Source organism: Cervus canadensis, chromosome 4 (assembly GCF_019320065.1).
Source record: "Cervus canadensis isolate Bull #8, Minnesota chromosome 4, ASM1932006v1, whole genome shotgun sequence".
NCBI classification, from domain to species: domain Eukaryota; kingdom Metazoa; phylum Chordata; class Mammalia; order Artiodactyla; family Cervidae; genus Cervus; species Cervus canadensis.
Genome location: NC_057389.1, coordinates 67,756,983 through 67,770,847, shown reverse-complemented (window position 1 = coordinate 67,770,847; position 13,865 = coordinate 67,756,983). Strand labels below are relative to the sequence as shown.

The window sequence follows — 13,865 nt, the reverse complement described above, 5'->3', positions numbered from 1 at the left end:
ACCTTCCAATGCAGAGGATGCAGGTTCAATCCCCCGTCAGGGAACCAAGATTTCAGATGCCATAGGGCAACTAAGCCTATGCCAACTACTGAGCCCACATGCTCTAGAGCTTACATGCCACAGCCAGAGAGCAGCCCATGGCCTGCAATGAAAGATCCCACCGGCTGCAAGGAAGGTACCTCATGTCCCAACTAAGACCCAATGCAGCCAAATAAACAGACAAAATTTAAAAAATTTATCATCCAACCTGGGACATTCCTGAGAGTGAAAGGGAGTGCTATCCATGATTATACTGGGATGAAAGGTATAATAACTAGACCACACTGAAGAGCACTGAGATTGGATAAACTTATGACAGGGTTTGGGAAGACACCCAACTCCCATGCCATCATCTGATTCTCTTGAAATTGAGTGCTTTTCTTTTCCTCCCACCAGAAAGACAGGGTTATGTCCAGTTTCCGTCTTTGATTCAAGCACAACATCTCACCCAGTACTATGTATATCATAGGCCTTTGGTAGATACAGATTGGTTTTAGAGGTCAGGTAAAGGACAGGTAGAGACCCCATGTAGATCCTGGAGGTCACTGAGGGACCACTGAAGTGTGCCTGTGGTGGGGAAAGAGATCAAGAAACTTGTTCAACTTCCTGTACCCTGACTCTTCTGTGCCCCTCTCATGACTGAGTTTCATCACACTGTCCCACTGGCCCTTCTTCTGGTCCTGTCCCCAAGCTCCCTATTTAGTTTTCTTTAATTGTAAGCTTGGGAGCTTCTGCTCCAGGGCTAGAGTATGTGGGCTCTCCTGGGATTTCACAGCTTTACTTTCCTCACTCAGGTTCAATGTTAAGTACTTCATGGGCAGTGGAAGACAGTTCTGCAAGCCAGCCTGGGTGTCAGCCCATGGAAGGTGGACAGGATTCAGAGAGTGAGTTCAGATACACAGATCCTGACTCTGTTTCCATCTACCCACCACTGTCTCCTTGACTAAGTTCACTTTCTCCACATCTCTTTTTTGTTAAGAGGAGCTATTGTCTGTCTGAGCCCCAGTCTGAGCTAGAGAGTCACAGGGAGTCTGCAGCTGACGTGGAAACCCACAGCCTGGCTGAGAGGTTGGTGGGGGCTGAGGAAGGAGGTCAGAACCGGGGGGCTCCTCTCTGTCCTCTCTGACTCAGTAAGTGCAAACAAAGGAAGGAGAATGAAATAATTTTCATGCTGGAATCGACTCCACATAGTGTGTGCTGAGTTTGTTTTCCTCCAGGGAACCCACTTAAAGGTGAGTGAGGGTCTTTTTCCTGTTACCTCCTTCTCTCCTTGCAATATCTATTATAATTGCTGTTCATTTATGCATTTCTATTTATCAGCGGTTTCTCTTTCTGCTATTTTCTGTCTCTATTAGTTTTTATTTTCTTTTTGGCAGATGAGGGGATAAGCACATACCTTCCAGTGTTATGTCTCTTCTCATTCTTTCCTCTAATCTTATCCTTTGATCTACTTCTCCCTTTTCCCCAACTTAACATCTCATTAGCTTTTTTTCTTTCCTGTTTCTCTCTGTCTGGATTGAGGGGCACATTGATGAGTTGAAGAGTTTTCTAAAGCAGGGAGACAAAAGATGAGTAGAGATAGATGCAGGTAAAAGGGCAGGGAAGATAAGGGATATAGAGTCACTTTTTCCCCAAAAGGTGACTTGCTTTATTATGTCATTTCTAAGGAGATAAATGAAGCCACTACGCAAACACCCAGAGGAAGGAATGATGTTATGGTGTAAGAAAAGAGCATGTGAGGTGCCAGAATAATTCTTGAATTGTTTTGCATAATACAATTAATCATTCAACAAATATGTGCTGAGAACAAAATATATGCCAGGTATTGTCCTAAGAGCCAGAGATCCCACCATGAGCAAAAGTGGCATCAGGGAATACAGGTTCTAGTTGGGAAATTAAGAGTGTCTCAAATCCATGTGAATTAAATGTAGCATGCCAGATGGTGTTTAATGCAACGAGAAACAAAAGGCAGGGAAACAAAGAGAAGGAAAAAAGAAATTCAACTCTAAATAGATGTGGAGGAAGATCTGGCTAGGACGGTGAAGAGCACGTAAGGGAACAAGGTGGAGTATATCTGGAAAGAACTTTCTGCAAAGCCTTGCATCCTCTTACTCTGTGGATGTGTCTGTAAGATGTGTCCACTTTGTAGATGTGTCTAAAAGAAGGTGGAGGAATAGGATGGGGAGACCACTTTTTCCCCCACAAATTCATCAAAAAATTATTTGAATGCTGAGCAACTTCCACAAAACTACTTCTGAACACTGGCAGAGGACACCAGGCACCCAGAAAGGCAGCCCATTCTCTAACAAAGAAGGTAGGACAAAATATAAAAGGCAAAAAGAGAGATGAAAGAGTTAGGGATGGAGACCTATCCTGGGGAGGGAGTTGTGAAGGAGGAGAAGTTTCCACACAGTAGGAAACCCTCTCACAGGTGGGTCTGTGGGAAGTTTTGGAATCTCAGAAGGCAACATAACCGGGGCGGGGTGGGGAAACACAGAATACACACCAAACTGCAACTGCAGGAAAGAGAACTTTCCCTCAAAAAGCTCTAACCTAACAACCTAATGCACAGCCTGGCCTGCTCACAGAACAAAGCAGGCTGTGTACCAGCCCCTCCCCACTTGGAGGCAGAGGCAGGCTTGCGACAACCAGAGCCAGAATGCAAGGAGCTGCTCCAGTCCTAGCCCCAGAGACGGCGGCGTATTCCACCAAACTGTGAGCAGGCTCCCAGTTGCTAACCACGTCTTCCTGAGATCCTCGGTAGTTGACATCCACCAGGAGGGTTGCAGCCTGCGATCATACAGCACTCCTGAGACAGTGCTCTCGCAGCACACCCAGGAAACCTAGTGGCTGGGACCAGGGAGGTAATTAAGATGCACAGACCAGCTGGGACAATACACTCATCAACCACCAGGTTTCCTGAGCTGTTCAGACCTGGGAAGGGAACAAAATACATGCCCAACCCACAGAGACTGTGCCAGAACTGTGTCTGAGTGTGTTCTGTGGAGGTACGGGTCAGCAGTGGTCTGCCACAAGGGCAGGGGATCCGGGTGCAGCAGACCTGGGTATGGCATAAGCCTTCTTGGACGAGGTTGCCATTAACCCCACCGTAGAACTGCCAGAACTTATACAGAACTGGGGAAACACTCATGGAGGGCACAAACAAAATCTTGTGTGCACCAGGACTCAGGAGAAATGAGCAGTGACCCCACGAGAGGCTGACCCAGACATGCCCATGAGTGTCCAGGAGTCGGCGTGGGTCCATGGTGGCCTGCTACAGGGTTGGGGGCACTGAGTGCAGCTGTGCATGCATGGGACTTTTTGAAGAAGATCGTCATTATTTTCATTACCTCCACCATAGTTTGACCTCAGGTCAAGCAACAGGGAGGGAACACAGCCCCGCCCATCACAGAAAATCGGATTAAAGGTTTACTGAACATGCCCCGCCCATCAGAACAAGACCCAGTTTCCCCCTAAGTCAGTCTCTCCTATCAGGAAGCTTCCAAAAGCTTCTTATCCTTATCCATCAGAGGGCAGATAGAATGAAATCCACAATCACAGAAAACTAACCAAACTGATCACATGGACCACAGCCTTGTCTAACTCAATGAAACTATGAGCCATGCTGTGTAGGGCCATGCAAGATGGACGGGTCGTGGCAGAGAGTTCTGACAAAATGTGGCCCACTGGAGAAAGAATAGCAAGCCACTTCAGTATTCTTGCTTTGAGAACCCCATGAACAGTATGAAAAGGCAAAAAGATAGGACACTGAAAGATGAACTCCCCAGGTTGGCAGGTGCCCAATATGCTACTGGAGATCAGTGGAGAAATAACTCCAGAAAGAATGAAGAGATGGAGCCAAAGCAAAAACAATACCCAGTTGTGGATGTGATGGGTGATGGAAGTATATTCCGATGCTGTAAAGAGCAATATTGCATAGGAACCTGGAATGTTAGGTCCATGAATCAAGCTAAATTAGAATGGTCAAACAGGAGATGGCAAGAGTGAACACTGACATTTTAGGAATCAGCAAACTAAAATGGACTTTAATGGGTGAATTTAACTCGGATTACCATAATATCTTCTACTGTGGGCAAGATTCCCTTAGAAGAAATGGAGTAGCCATCATAGTTAACAAAAAAGTACAAAATGTAGTACTTGGATACAATATCAAAAATAGCACAATGATCTCTGTTCATTTCCAAGGCAAACCACTCAATATCACAGTAATTCAAGTCTATGCCCCAACCAGTAATGTTGAAGAAGCTGAAGTTGAATTGTTCTTTTAAGACCTACAAGACCTTCTTGTAACACCCAGAAAAGATGTCCTCTTTATTATAGGGAACCGGAATGAAAAAGTAGGAAGTGAAGAGCTACCTGGACAATGGGCAAATTTGGCCTTGGAGTACAAAACGAAGCAGGTAAAAGGCTAGCAGAGTTTTTCCAAGAGAATGCACCGGTCATAGCAAACACCCTCTTCCAACAACACAAGACTCTACACGTGGACATCACCAGATGGTCAACACTGAAATCAGATTGATTATATTCTTTGCAGCCAAAGATGGAGAAGCTCTATACAGTCAGCAAAAACAAGACCAGGGGCTGACTGTGGCTCAGATCATGAACTCCTTATTGCCAGATTCAAACTTAAATTGAAGAAAGTAGGTCAAACCACTAGATCATTCAGGTATGATCTAAATTAAATCCCTTACAATTATATAGTGGAAGTGACAAATAGATTCAAGGGGTTAGATCTGATAGACTGCCTGAAGAATTATGGACAGAGGTTCATGACATTGTACAGGAGACAGGGATCAAGACTATCCCCAAGAAAAAAAATGCAAAAATGGTTGTCTGAGAAGGCCTTACAAATAGCTGAGAAAAGAAGAGAAGCTAAAGGCAAAGGAGAAAAGGAAAGATATACCCATTTGAATGCAAAGTTCAAAAGACTAACAAGGAGAGATAAGAAAGCCTTCCTTGGTGATCAGTGCAAAGAAATAGAGGAAAACAATAGAATGGGAAAGACTAGAGATCTCTTCAAGAAAATTAGAGATACTAAGGGAACATTTCATGCAAAGATGAGCACAATAAAGGACAGAAATGATATGGACCTAACAGAAGAAGAAGATATTAAGAAGAGGTGGCAAGAATACACAGAAGAACTATACAAAAAAGATCTTCATGACCCAGATAATCACGATGGTGTGATCACTCACCTAGAACCAGACATCCTGGAATGTGAAGTCAGGTGGGCCTTAGGAAGCATCACTATGAACAAAGCTAGTGGAGGTGATGGAATTCCAGTTGAGCTATTTCAAATCCTAAAAGATGATGCTGTTAAAGTGCTACACTCAATATGCCAGCAAATCTGGAAAATTCAGCAGTGGCCACAGGACTGGAAAAGGTCAGTTTTCCTTCCATTCTGAAAAAAAGGCAATGCCAAATAATGTTCAAACTACCACACAATTGCACTCATCTCGCACGCTAGCAAACTAATGCTCAAAATTCTCCAAGCCAGGCTTCAACAGTATGTGAACTGTAAACTTCCAGATGTTCAACCTGGATTTAGAAAAGGCAGAGGAACCAGAGATCAAATTGCCAACACCTATTGGATCATCGGAAAAGCAAGAGAATTGCAGAAAAACATCAACTTCTCTTTCACTGACTACACCAAAGCCTTTGACTGTGTGGATCACAAAAAACTGTGGAAAATTCTTAAAGAGATGGGAATACCAGGCCACCTGACCTGCCTCCTGAGAAATCTGTATGCAGGTCAAGAAGCAACAGTTACAAATGGACACGGATCAACAGGCTGGTTCCAAATCTGGAAAGGAGTACATCAAGGCTGTATATTGTCACCCTGCTTATTTAACTTTTATCAAGAGTACATCAGGTGAAATGCTGGGCTGGAGGAAGCACAAGCTGGAATCAAGATTGCTGGGAGAAATATCAATAACCTCAGATATGCAGATGACACCACCTTTATGGCAGAAAGCGAAGAACTAAAGAGCCTCTTGATGAAAGTGAAAGAGGAGAGTGGAAAAACTGGCTTAAAACTCGGCATTCAGAAGACTAAGATCATGGCATCTGGTCTCATCACTTCATGGCAAATAGATAGGGAAACAAAGGAAACAGTGACAGACTTTGTTTTTGGGGGGCCCCAAAATCACTGCAGATGGTGACTGCAGCCATGAAATTTAAAGACACTTGCTCCTTAGAAGGAAATCTGATCAACCTAGACAGCAAAAGCAGAGACATTACTTTACCAACAAAGGTCTATCTTGTTAAACCTATGGTTTTTCCAGTAGTCATGTAAGGATGTGAGAGTTGGACTATAAAGAAAGCTGAGCACCAGAGTTCCTTGGACTGCAAGGAGATTCAACCAGTCCATCCTAAAGGAAAGCAGTCCTGAATTTTCATTGGAAGCCTGATGCTGAAGCTGAAACTCCAATACTTTGGCCACCTAATGTGAAGAGCTGACTCACTGGAAAAGACCCTGATTGTGGGAAAGATTGAAGGAGGAAGAGGAGAAGGTGATGACAGATGATGAGGTGGTTGGATGGCATCATCAACGTGATAGACATGAGTTTGAGTAGGCTCCAGGAGTTGGTGATGGACAGGGAAGCCTGGCATGCTGCAGTCCATGGGGTTGCAGAGAGTCAGACATGACTGAGCAACTGAACTGAACTGAACTCTGTGGTAGGAACAGAAGGGAGGCCAGTGAAACCTCAGCAGAGGGAATTCCAGGGAGAGCAGAATGAAAGGTTTGGGTAGTGGAGGGGCCCAGCCATATGAAAGTCTTGCTTCATTCTTCAAGCATTTTGTCTTCTATTCTTAGGGAGATGTCTTCACCCCAGTGCTATAGACACCAGTGGCAAATAGAATCGGGGCAAGGAAGGAATGGGAAGGCAAGTCCAGTTAGGGGCCACTTCCATTTCCTCTGTAGGGGAGCAGTGACGATTATGTGTCCAGGTGGGACAGGCAGGAGTGAGAAGTGGTCTGGCATATTTTGGAAGAAGAGCCAGGAGTTTCTGATGTTGGGATGCATGTGAGAGGGGGAGAGGAGTTAAGGATACATTGTGTGTTTTCCCTAGGCAACTGAACAGATCTTCCATGAACTGATCTGGGAAGAGTGTTTCTCCAAGGGAGACCAAGGGCTCAGGTTGACCACTTTAGGCAGGATGAACCCACTGGACTTCGAAGAAAGATGTCGAGTTCGCAGTCAATATGAGAATCAGAGTTCAAGGGAGCCCTCCAGGATAGAGAAATAAATGTCATTAATCAACTATATAGTATTGTATTGGGGGCAGGAAGAAGAGGTGTTTGGTGGTGCATCTTGTTGAAGGTACATGTAGCTGAGTGTCTCTGCTCACTGTGGGTAGAGCTGAGCATCCTCAGCACAGGACTTCAGCTATAAAGTCTGGGTGGGAGTTGTGGGGCGGGGGGCAGGGAACATGACTTTTCAGTTTATTGGTTAAGCTTGATATAGCCAAGACCAATTAAAGGCTATTGGAACAGCAATTTGTTCCTGCAAAACCCGCCCCCACCCCACACAACATGCTCAAATGTAGTCAATCAAATAATTTCTTTGCTTTTCTTCTGCTTTTAAAAAATATCTATTTATTTGGCTGTGTTGGGTTTTAGTTGCTGCAAGCAGAATCTTCTTTGCAGCATGTGGGATTTTTCATTGCAGCCCACGGACTTCCCTCTAGCTGTGGCACACAGGTGCACAGGCTTCAGAGCACACAGACTCAGTAGTTGTGGCATGCGGGCTTTCTGGTTGTGGTGCATGGGCTCTGGTGTGCGTGGTTCTGCAGTTGTGGAATGCAGGCTTAGTTGCCCCATGTCAGGTGGGATCTAGTGCCCCCAACTAGGGATCAAACTTGTGTCCCCTGCATTGGAAGGCAGATATTTAACCACTATGCCACCAGGGAATTCCCTCTTCTGCTTTTTCTCTATAAAATTCTTTTTACTGATTCCTATCAATGGAGCATTCCTAACTACTTCTGGTTTGGCACTGCTTGATTGGAATTGATTTTTTGCTCAAATAAACTTAAAAATTTTAGTATGCCACAGTTTATCTTTTAGAAAAATAAGTGAATATATCATAACTTATAGTTAAGTTCCTGGATGTTATTGTTGGCAAGGACACCTGGGCATGAGTCACACATGTTCCCTCCTCTATGGACACAGCTTAGCAACTTGCCTCCCTGGTCATGGATCTGAGCAGGTCCATCTTAGTTTAGGAAATCATCCTGGGTCTTTGCACAAAGAGCACATCCCATGGAGTCTTTTGGTTTGCCTTTATAATAAGGTAAGGTAGATGGATATACCCTTCATAAATGTCTCCTAAAGGTGACTACCATGCATTTGCAGAGAGCACACTTGTCATTTGTAAATATCTGAAAATACTAATTATGTTATCATTCACTCTTCCTCAGAGAAAGGTATCTAGTAGTGAACACCTAGTACATTCAGATCATTCATTGCATGCTCTGAATACAGTGGTAACACAAGGGGGGAAAGTAGAGGGCAGCTGTAAAAAGCAAGTGTACATGCTAAGTTGCTTCAGTCATGTTCAACTATTTGCTACCCCATGGACTGTAGCCTGTGGCTCCTCTGCCCATGGGATTATTCAGGCAAGAATACTGGAATGGGTTGCCATTTCCTCCTCCAAGGGATCTTCCCAACCCAGGAATCGAACCCGCATCTCTTCTGTCCTGCATTGACAGGTGGGTTCGTTACCACTAGCACAACCTGGGAGCCCAAAAAGCAAGCATCTCCGTTAAAGGGAAATCAACAGGACCTGGAGAGTGATTCAATCTGAAGCCCATTGGGCATCCAGCACGGGTTTTTTTGCGCTTGAGTAATTAGGATGGTAGGTGTCATTTTAAACAAATATGAAAAAAAGACAAGATATTACTTTTCTGGGGTAAGTACATAAGAATTAATGCTTAGTTGTTTTCTGTTTCTTGTTTGTCAGCAAGAACTGTAATTGCATAAATTCTGTAGGGAATTGAAATTTTGGCTCTAAGGCTAGGTCTGGGTCTTGGGAAGGGTGTCTGAGAGCCAGTGAAGATTTTGTTGTCATCTGGAAAGACAGGCAGGCAGATGAATTCTCTGCTTTCTCTACCTCAGCCTCATGATCATCACTGCCCTCTGCCCAGGTCTTCACCTGAGTTTCACAGGCTGAGAACTGTAATTTAATTTTCATCTAGGTATAGGGAATTCTGGGCTTCTAAGGTGGTTCAGTGGAAAAGAATTCATCTGCTAATGCTGGAGACTTGGGTTCCATCCCTGGGTTGGGAAGATCCCCTGGTGAAGGAAATGGCTACCCACTCCAGTATTCTTGCCTGGAAAATCCCATGGACAACAGAGCCTTGTGGGCTACAGTCCACAGAGTTGCAAGAGTAGGACGCGAATTAGCTACTAAACAACAATCACCATAGGGAATTCTATTTATATTTATACTAACCAACTCATAAGACATGGACTTAACTATGTTATCATATATTCACCTATTTTGCGAAAAGTTTCTCTGGTGGCTCAGATCATAAACAATCTGCCTGCAATGCGGGAGACGTGGGTTTGATCCCTGGGTCAGGAAGATCCCCTGGAGAAGGGAATGTCTACCCACTCCAGTATTCTTGCCTGAAGAATTCTATGGATAGAAGGGGCTGGAAGGCTACAGACTGTGAGGTCATAAAGAGTCAGACAATTTATTTGAGCAAAAGTCTATTCAAATCAGGCAATGCCAAACCAGAAGTGGTTAGGTGTGCTCTGCGGACAGGAACCAGCAGAAAGACTTTTATAGTGTAAAAGCAGAAGAAAAGCAAAGAAATATGATTGGCTGTACTTAAACATTTGGCTTATTAGAATGACCCAAGAATTGGATTTATAAAAGGAATTGGAAGCTGATAACTAAGAATTTCTCCTAGACAAGGTAATTTGCCCTCCTAAGAATATTTTTGCACAAGGACAGTGTGATGTGATATAAACTTTCCAGAACTTATATTATAAAGGTCCATTCTTAAGTCTTGGTTCCATGTTTTCTAACCTTGCAACTTCAGGCAATCCAGCCAACTCCTCAGAATCTCAATTTTCTCATCTATAAAAGAGGGTCTATCATTAAAAAAACACCACTCTACCTTCATTGCAGGATCACTGTGAGAGCAAATGAAACATGAACGTGAGCACTGTGGGGTGCAACAGATGAATTTATTTTTATGGATTGTATATTGCCTGACACTAGAACCAGGCAGAGAGACCTCTTCTCATCTGATGAGAGACAAACAAACTTAACATCATTGATTCTTTATTCTCTAGGCAAATTACAAATTACCATAGTTCTTAATGATGAGATCCCTTGTTAAAATTAATGAGTCCAGTCTATTTATATCAACGGTTAAAATTTGAGGTGGAATGTGAACGGTCATGGTACACAACCTCTAAGATGGTCTCAATGATATTCATACCCTGTGTGTCACTCTCCCAGTAACTGGGGGCTGGATTTAATGACCCACTAATAATGAACAGAATTCAGCAGAGCTCATGGGATGTCACTTCCAATATTTGGTTATAAAACTATGGCTTCTATCTAGGGTGCTTGTGCTCTCACTCTCTCTTGCACCACTCACCCTGGAAGAAATCAACTGCCATGCTGTGAGGCAGCCCTGTGAAAAGGGAGCAAGGCCTGACACAGCCACATGAGTGACCTTGGAGTAGAACCTCCTCCACACATGTCTTGAGAATACTGCAGCCTGACTAACAGTTTCAGGGTAACCTCTTGTGAAACCTTTTATGTCAGAGACAACTAAGTTGCACCCTCATTTCTGGCCCACAGAAACTGTGAAACAATCATTGTTTCCTATTTTATTTCAAGTTGTAAATTTGGGGTTATTTGCTACATGGCATGATACAGTTAATGCAAATTTAAAGAGAAAATTCTGCACTGTTTTGCTGTTGGTAGGGCCATGAAAATGCCTGCCTTGGATGTACAGCCCTGGATGGACAAAGCCACAGGTGGTATTTGAAGGTGACTGATAACCTAGAGGGGTGTGATGGCTGGGAGGTGGGAAGGAGGTTCAAGAGGGAGGGAAACATATATATACATACAGCTGGTTCATGCTGATGTTATCCTGCAATTAAAATTAAATAAATTTTTTACAAAGAAGGTGGCTGATGAGAGAGAAGAGGGTGAAATCTAAAAGCTGGAAATGACTTTGAAAATGAAGACAAGGTTATCCTGGTGAGAACATGAGGACAACAAAGTTGTGGTCAGAATATCATAATGCTTTTCATTCAGTTGCTTATAATCATTTATTTTATTTTCCTTGGGTTTAGATATTGTCATTATCATCAAGGCAGTGTTGTCTTTTAAAATATGCACAATTTTTATTTCTTGATTTGAAATTTGTCAGTATAAAATCAGGCCATGTCTCTGGTTCCCTTCCATATAACATGTTTAGGAAAAAAAGTCCTGTCCAAAATCAAGAGAAATCCAATACTCCAAGCTCTTGGATTTCTACTGAGGATAACTGAGGGTATTACTTTGAATTTTTATCAGCCAACTTTTATCAAGGCCTTGATTCTGGGGTTATTTTAAAAATCTCATTGCAACTGAAGACCACACTGGTTTTCTTTTTTTAATTGAAGTATAGTTGCTGTACAATATTATGTAAATTACAGCTGTACAATATAGTGATTCACAACTTTTAAAGATTATATCCATTTGTAGATATTATAAAATATTGGCTATATTTCCATGTTGCACAATATATCCTTGTAGTTTATTTTATACCTATAGTTTGTACTTCTCACCTTCCTACCCCTATATTGCCCCTCCTCTCTCCCCACCAGTAACCACTAGTTTATTCTCTATATCTAAGACCTCATTGTTCTTTTGAGGTTTGGGCACCAATCATTTCTTTTCCCCATTGGTCTTATGACTTTTCTGCCAATAAAGGTATGTCAGTCAATTCAATAATTTTTGTCCATGTTCTCAGGCGACCAGGAACATCAGCTGAGCCATGGAGATATGGTTGAATCAATCATCCACAGATGACTTTGTCCTCTTGGGCATCTTTTCCCACAGTCCCACTGACCTTGTTCTTTTCTCAGCAGTCATGATGGTCTTCATAATGGCTCTCTGTGGGAATGTCCTCCTCATCTTCCTCATCTTCATGGATCCTCAACTTCATACACCCATGTACTTCTTCCTTAGTCAGCTCTCCCTCATGGATCTCATGTTGGTTTGTACCAATGTGCCCAAGATGGCAGCCAACTTCCTGTCTGGCAGGAAGTCCATCTCCTTTGTGGGTTGTGGCATGCAAATTGGCCTTTTTGTCTGTCTTGTGGGCTCTGAAGGGCTGTTGCTAGGACTCATGGCTTATGACCGATATGTGGCCATTAGTCACCCACTTCACTATCCCATCCTCATGAGTCAGAGGGTCTGTCTCCAAATTGTTGGGAGCTCCTGGGTTTTTGGGATAATAGATGGTTTGATCCAGATGGTGGTAGTAATGACATTTCCATACTGTGGCTTGAGGGAGGTGGACCACTTCTTTTGTGAGATGTTATCCTTGTTAAAGCTGGCCTGTATAGACACATCCATTTTTGAGAATGTGATATTTGCCTGCTGTGTCTTCATGCTGTTTCTTCCCTTCTCCATCATTGTGGCCTCCTATGCTCGCATCCTGAGAACTGTGCTCCACATGCATTCTGCTCAGGCTGTCAGAAAGGCTCTCGCCACCTGTTCCTCCCACCTAACAGCTGTGTTCCTCTTCTATGGGGCAGCCATGTTCATCTACCTGAGACCTAAGCGCTACCGGGCCCCAAGCCATGACAAGGTGGTCTCTGTCTTCTACACAGTCCTTACTCCTATGCTGAACCCCCTCATTTATAGCTTAAGAAATCGGGAGGTGATGGGAGCCCTGAGAAAAGGGCTGGACCGTTGCAGGATTGTCAACCAGCACTGAAGAGTTAGGGTATTTTGTGCCTGACTGCCACTCCTGGCTTTGTGATGTTACATACATTTTCTACCTGAGTCTTGGTTTTCTCATTAATAATGAGGCTCATGACCCTGAAGTTTTCAGATGTCTTTTAAATTCCAAAGTAATACTTTCTATCTCTGGTAAAACACCAGGTTCCCTCCTCTCAATCTTTTTGGATTAATTTTTTTTTTTTTTTGAGAATACGTTGAAATGAAGTGCAGAACTTTGTAAACTCAAGTACTGTGTATAAGTAGGCTCTGGGATTGCTATCACTTAGTATTTAAAACTGGATTTACTTCTACAGTCAGAGAATGCCTCAAGCTGCACTCCTTAACTATTTTTTTAAATTTATTGAAGTATAGCTGATTTACAAAGTTGTGTCAGTTTCTGCTGTACAGCCAAGTGATTCAATTGTACATGTGTACATATATATATGTGTGTGTGTGTGTGTGTGTGTGTGTGTGTGTGTGTATGTTCTTTTTCATTATGGTTTATTACAGGATATTGAATATAGCTCCCTGTGCCATACAGTAGGATCTTGCTGTTAATCCACTCTATATAATAGTTTGCATCTGATAATTCCAAACTCCTCAGCTATGTCTCACTCTCTCCCTCTCCTCCAAGGCAACCACAAGTCTGTTGTATATATGGACATGAGTTTGAGCAAGCTCTGGGAGTTGGTGATGGGCAGGGAGGCCTGGTGTACTGTAGTCCATGGGGTCACAAAGAGTCAGACCCGACTGAGAGGCTGAAATGAACTGGAGATATATATATATATATATATATATATATATATATAAAACAGGAACTTCTTAACTCTTACTGCTAATCTCT

The 13,865-nt window shown here is 43.1% G+C and overlaps 1 protein-coding gene across 1 annotated transcript; it reads left to right on the top strand.

The window, feature by feature from the left end:
* Positions 1-12,068: 12,068 nt before the first annotated feature.
* On the top strand, positions 12,069-13,016 carry LOC122440001 (olfactory receptor 2V2). The gene has a single exon (XM_043465695.1). It carries the CDS (start codon positions 12,069-12,071, stop codon positions 13,014-13,016), a length of 948 nt encoding a protein of 315 aa, XP_043321630.1.
* The last annotated feature ends 849 nt before the right edge of the window (positions 13,017-13,865 follow it).

Bases quoted from the DNA above. Each gene is read 5' to 3' on its own strand.
- LOC122440001 (XM_043465695.1), top strand. From the start codon at position 12,069: ATGGAGATATGGTTGAATCAATCATCCACAGATGACTTTGTCCTCTTG.